Raw genomic sequence first — 6,281 nt, 5'->3', positions numbered from 1 at the left:
ACTGTGGTGGTTTGTGATTGGTCGAGACGTCTACGACGTCATACCCCACCTCGGCCAATTAGCCGCCGCAAAAGCGGGACACATTTTGTCCATGACAGCATGAGCCATTAAAGGCTTTCGCCTAAATAAACAGTGCAAGTCACCCTTTCTTCTTCCACAATCTTCTCTTGTGCTAGCCAAACGGCTGTTTAAAATGAGCGATTAGACAAACAAGGGTCAATTTTCAAACTGCATGGGCCGAGGCTGGTATCTTTATTTGGCTGCTTCAGTGGGTCGGCTCGACTGAGCGGGCTGTGCCAACAGGTCGGTGGGCATGCATCAGGTAGTCTGTGAATTCCTGGTAAGGAGACTTTTGCAGCTCTCGCTCCTTCCACAGGTCAGGGGTGAGGTAGCTGTATGTCTGCTGGATGGCCAAGTATGTTGCCTTGGCTGCACAGACACGAAAAGAAAATTTGATGAAAGTAAAATAGATCCAACTAAATGACGTCTTATAGTCGCCTTCTGGGCTCATATTCAGAGTTTCCGTCGTTATCGAAGTGTCACTATCACACGTGACCTCGAGTCATCAGATTGATCGAAACGCCAAAACCAAGTGTTGCCACTATAAAACCGGAATACATGTTCCGGCGTTTCCACCAATCAGATGACTCGATGTCGGGCAGATAGCGACACTTCGATAATGACGCAAACTCTTGAATACAGGCCCTGGTGTCTACCCTTTTACTGAAGCACAGCCATCAGGCCACAAAAAGGTAGTCCAGAAGTTTAAGTCCCACTTAGGAAGCAACATGAATGGTGGAGTGATGAAGCTCACCGAAGTTTCCCAGGGTGGCGGTGGAGCCACGAGCTGAGGTGTAGCAGTCTTCAATGCCAGCCATGTGCAGCAGCTTCTTGGGCACTGGTGCAGACACAATGCCCGTTCCACGAGGGGCTGGGATGAGCCGCACCAGCACACTACCACACTTGCCAGTCACCTGCAGAACATGGCAAGGAATCATCAACTAGTGCAGCAATGACAAAGAAATTACAGAGGGCAATGTAGAACACCACAGCAGCTTTCTCAGACACCCCTCTCCAAATGGCACCGTAGGCACCACCTAGACATCCTGCTTTAACCAATAAAATCTTCAGTTTTGCCAACTTGTAAGCAAATCACTTGTTGCTACAGGCTGCTAAAAAATGAATTTACATGCATCCATTTCATCAAAAGAATCCTGCAGTGCACATTAAAAGCATAGTTAATTTTTATTTGCATTGCATGGTACACAGACACTTGCACACCTAGTGAGCCCAACAAAATCCCAATATTAAGCTGGTGACTCTTGGCATCAGACATGACATGGCATATGCACTGCTTCCATGATTGGTTGGGTCTGCCTTTTAACTCCCTAAACTTTAGCATACCTTTCCTTCTAGTTTTCTACTAGCTTTATATGTATATATTGTTACGGATGAGGAAGAAGCGGGCAGGAGCGCTCGAGCTAGGCCCGCTACAATTAATTAATCTCAGTCATCGACTATCTTTTTGTTTCGTTTTCATCAGCTTGCCGCCCCGTAACAGTATCAAAAACTGCACAAGAAAACCGAAAAATTCATCCTTGTGGTTCCATTTCACACTGGAAAGAATCCACATCGCATTACAAGTGTTGCTGCTTCCAGCTCAGCAAACAGTGCGGTTCTCAGGAATATATCCTGAAAGTTAGGTTTGCTGGTAACTTCAACAGCAAGCCTGTTTGACAAATATCAATGTACAGCTAAAAGCAATATGAAAGGGAACATGGGAGCGCCTGTCCTCCGCGCTTTGCTAAGTGCTTCCACTAACACAAGATGAGAATCGGTGGCACCAAAGGTATGCTTGGAAGGAGCAACTGACCAAGCTTACTTTGGATGAGTCTTTATAGATGATTCTTATCACCTGTCTGTGACAGCGCATTGAAAGTGTGGAGGCCACGCGCTGCCGTGTTCACATTCATATTGTTTCTAGCTGTACTACCAACATCAAAAAAATTCCCTTTTTTCACAATATAAGCATCTGTTTTCTGCCTTATTTGCAAACTTCCATACTTCCTACTCCAAGTGAGACATTGTGATGGCACCGAGTGAACAGCTTCAAAGGTGCAGAAGGTGAAAGGTGAAAAATAGATCAGACACATGCAGCCTACCACGCTGTATGTATCCCATTGCGGTGGCCACTGCAGCTTGAGTACATGCAGCATCATTCAGAGCAGGCCCAGCTTTAGACTACTAAACACTTCACAGTGCAGCCGCAGCCAGTGACCTTGCCGCAATGTCTTTTTCAGTGCCCCTGCCAGTGTAAGCATGTGACACACAACTTTCACCTGTCAAGCGTTCATATGTAAATTATAACCCCATCATGGTGAATTAACATACTACTTCTCAAGTCGGGTGCACCTCTGCCACAGCCAACTGACCTTGCAAGGTACTGTGTGGGGTTTGCCGATCTTGTTGCCCCAGTAGCCCCGACGCACAGGGATGACAGACAGCTTGGCCAGGATGATGGCACCACGAATGGCAGTGGCCACCTCCTTGGAGCACTTGACGCCCAAACCAACGTGGCCATTGAAGTCCCCAATGGCCACAAAGGCCTTGAAGCGGGTTCGCTGACCGGCACGCGTCTGCTTTTGGACTGGCATGATCTTCAGCACCTCGTCCTTGAGTGAGCTCCCCAAAAAGTGGTCAATGATCTCGAACTCCTTGATTGGGTACGAGAAGGGGTAGATGTCCTCGAGAGACTTGATCTTTCCATCCTTAACCAGGCGGCCCAACTTGGTGACCGGCACCCATTCCTTCTCGCCTTCCTTGCCACGGCCCCGACCGCGTCCGCGGCCACGTCCACGACCACGGCCGCGACCCCGTCCGAAGCCGCCACGGAAACCACCTCGTCCTCCGGCTGGAGCAGCGTCCGCCATACTGCACAAACACCACAGCAGAGTTCTTACACAACTGGACGCTCAACTCATGAAACAGCCTGGCTTGCACATAATGCCACAGGGACCATGATGGTGGACCACACAGCCTGCAGCATGCTTCTCATGGCAGGTGACACTAGGCGGACAAACAGGCGTCCTCTGTGCTTCAGGTCCAGCAAGATAGCAACCAGTATGACAGTCAGTGCAAGCCTGCTTTTACCAGACTTCAAAACATTTCTGCTAGTAAGTGTTCACGATCTGCATGAACAGAACGAGAACTGAAGGTACAGAGGTTTGCTTCTCTCACAGTGACTCGTAATGCATTCAGAGTGTTCCAAATCCGAAGATTTATTTTTTGTCTTACCCTCTCCGAATGGAGGGACTCACAAATGCTCAAGAAACCACACAGCTTAGAAGCAGATCCACCTGGGCTCTAAACTAATGAATTTCTAGTGTCACAAATCAGTCCCAATGAAGCTTAAGAGGCATAATAACGGCTTCGTTCCGGTTGGCGTAACTTAACCTGTTGCTAATAGCTCCATAATTACCATCAAATACAGCATTAACTACTCCTGCGCACAACAGCCTGTAATTCTGTTCGAAGCTATGTGCTTGCCAGTTCTCGCACACATTCAACGGGGAGTCTATTCTCTACCAACACCCCGCAAAGCATTAGCTCGGCGCCTCTACATGAATAGCATACTAGGCACACATAAAATAAAGCTATAATTTTCACTTTCCCTTCCAATCAACTATTCTAAAATCAGCGTCGCACGCCTGCTGCCGGATTATGGCCAGCGATGGCCCCCACCAAAAAGCGCCGCCGGTTATGCTACACAAAGTCGATACGGCAAGTGAACTATTTTGGTACTTAAAAAATGCGCACCCAACCCGCCCCAGCAGACCACAGGTTCTCGACAGCATAAGCTGAATTTGCTCAGACACGCGATCGCTCACATATTAGTAAGCGACTCATGTAAGGCTGATTTCAAATGACAATCAAAGCTCAATTAGGTGCGTTATGCGATTTCTTACCAACGACCGAGCACAAAATAATTCGTGGAAAATTACGCAGCGCTAGAAACAAGGATGACAGCGAAGAAACCAACACCACAGTACAAGTACTATCGTCCCCGTTTCTTCAGCGCCAAGCTTTCATGATTCTTAGCCGAGTAGGCCACACGAAGAGTTTAATCGATGCTACTTCCTCGCCGCATTTGCTACATAACGCAATTTATCAACATGGACCAGCTGCTGCATGCCGGCGTCCATAACGTACTACAGTGAAGAGAGCATTAATCAGATTCAAATAACTACATATTAGGCAAGCTTTTAAAATTCCTACAGTGGTGAAACAATGATTGGAGATGCTAGCCACCTATCCTACTTTTGCCAGTTCAAAAGCGTTAAACAATAACCACGATTAAAACGGATAATAACAAGAGCATCAAACTTGCTCCTTCCACTTACGTGATTTTTGCAGAAAGAGGCCTCGTTCCCGATCACGTGGGAAACTGCGAGATGCTTGCAGAAATGCGCATGCGCTGCTAGAAAAGGAAAGGGCCGGTACACACGGGACACTTGTCTGTTCGGTTGGGTGCACTTGGTGCAGCTCCAGTCAGAGGATCCAGAGAAGGATTTGTTTGTGTATTAAGTATTTGATTTTCAAACGCACCTCGCGACAGCTAGCGCGAAATGCGCGACTTGAGTGTCAGCATACTGCAAGCATGCTTATTAGACGTAGCATGCACAGCCATTTTCTTGCTGAACTTGGGCAACGTTCTTGATGCCGAGTGGAGTAACTTGTTAAGCTCCTAAATTCGCCCTTGATCGCAGCGCACACGCCATCGTCTGCTTTCATATATGATGGCACTACAGTGAAACTAATGGCACCAAGGAGATAATATCGCACATGATAGCACAGCCGGCACAGCTGTTCTAAATTTAGCTGTACCATTTTGCACTAGGCGTATTCGATTTGCTGTTCCCGAACTCCTTTTTGACAAGTCGCGGTTTCCGCGGTGCGTCACGTTCCCGTCTGCGAACAGACTCCTCGAGCAGACGACACAATCCATCGGTAACTACGTTAAAGTGGCAGCAAAACGTTAGAATTAGTGTTCTTGATGCCATGTTCTCTATCATTACCATTACACACACACACACACACACACACACACACACACACACACACACACACACACACACACACACACACACACACACACACACACACACACACACACACACACACACACACACACACACACACACACACACACACACACACACACACACACACACACACACACACACACACACACACACACACACACACACACACACACACACACACACACACACACACACACACACACACACACACACACACACACACACACACACACACACACACACACACACACACACACACACACACACACACACACACACACACACACACACACACACACACACACACACACACACACACACACACACACACACACACACACACACACACACACACACACACACACACACACACACACACACACGTGTTATAACGTTATAATTATTAACCGAACAATTCCACATTAGAATGTTTAAACACATTGAAGGATCAGACCCAGCAGAACTTTTGATATTGCACGCATGCAGCAGCTTCAATCAACTCTGCTGGAAGAACGCACCTATATAGCACAAATAAAAACGGCATTTTTCGCACTCAAGCATGTATGCCTGACGCTGTTATTTAACCCGGACTCACGCTTATGAGCAGTCTTTAAGCAATTCTTGAAGTATGTATTATCTATGCATACAGAACCAAGACCTTTAACTGCAAAATTCTGTTGGTTGAATTAAGTTAACTATTATTGTCCAATGGGAGAAAAAAAAAAAAAAGCAGTGTTAAGTGATTGAAGTAGGCATTGCTGACCTGTAACACTATAACATTGTGCTAATATTTTCACATGTTATATCAGCTGCTCCACATTATACTGAAACATATACTTCCAATGTTAATGAAGAGTTTTGACTTCTTTAAGTGCTGTTGACTGCTTTGACATTGAGCATGAGGTACAACGTACAGCTTCATATATATGTGCTATGTATTTGCATGTTATAACTTAATTGTGCATGCCTATGTTTCTATAATTCTCAGTTTTATACAAGACGTTATGTAAACGTTCTGATAATAAAAATATATTACTTCCTAAGTTGCAATATTCACACAAATTTTTCATTGCTTACATTGGGAGTTAGTAATTTTATTCGAATTCACGTCGTGTAAACATTCGACAGACAATAAATAATGTTAATTATATACTTTCCATTTTAACCTTAGGATGTAAC

The 6,281-nt window shown here is 45.9% G+C and overlaps 1 protein-coding gene across 2 annotated transcripts; it reads right to left on the bottom strand.

The window, feature by feature from the left end:
- Positions 1-216: 216 nt before the first annotated feature.
- On the bottom strand, positions 217-4,423 carry LOC146189584 (small ribosomal subunit protein uS5). Of its 2 annotated transcripts, none has more exons than XM_084604347.1 (4): positions 4,401-4,423; positions 2,433-2,931; positions 815-974; positions 217-429 (listed from the first exon to the last, which is right to left on the bottom strand). In XM_084604347.1, exons 2-4 carry the CDS (start codon positions 2,928-2,930, stop codon positions 266-268), a joined length of 822 nt encoding a protein of 273 aa, XP_084460473.1. In that variant the 5' UTR covers position 2,931; positions 4,401-4,423; the 3' UTR covers positions 217-265. The 2 variants fall into 2 exon arrangements, with proteins under 2 accessions (XP_084460473.1, XP_084460472.1); XM_084604346.1 differs by lacking the exon at positions 4,401-4,423 and adding an exon at positions 4,371-4,390.
- Between the last annotated feature and the right edge of the window lie 1,858 nt (positions 4,424-6,281).

This window comes from Amblyomma maculatum, chromosome 5 (genome assembly GCF_055883805.1).
Source record: "Amblyomma maculatum isolate TAMU_Amacu chromosome 5, ASM5588380v1, whole genome shotgun sequence".
Taxonomy (NCBI): Eukaryota; Metazoa; Arthropoda; class Arachnida; order Ixodida; family Ixodidae; genus Amblyomma; species Amblyomma maculatum.
The sequence above is the reverse complement of the archived record's forward strand: the minus strand, read 5'-3'. Positions and strand labels throughout refer to the sequence as shown.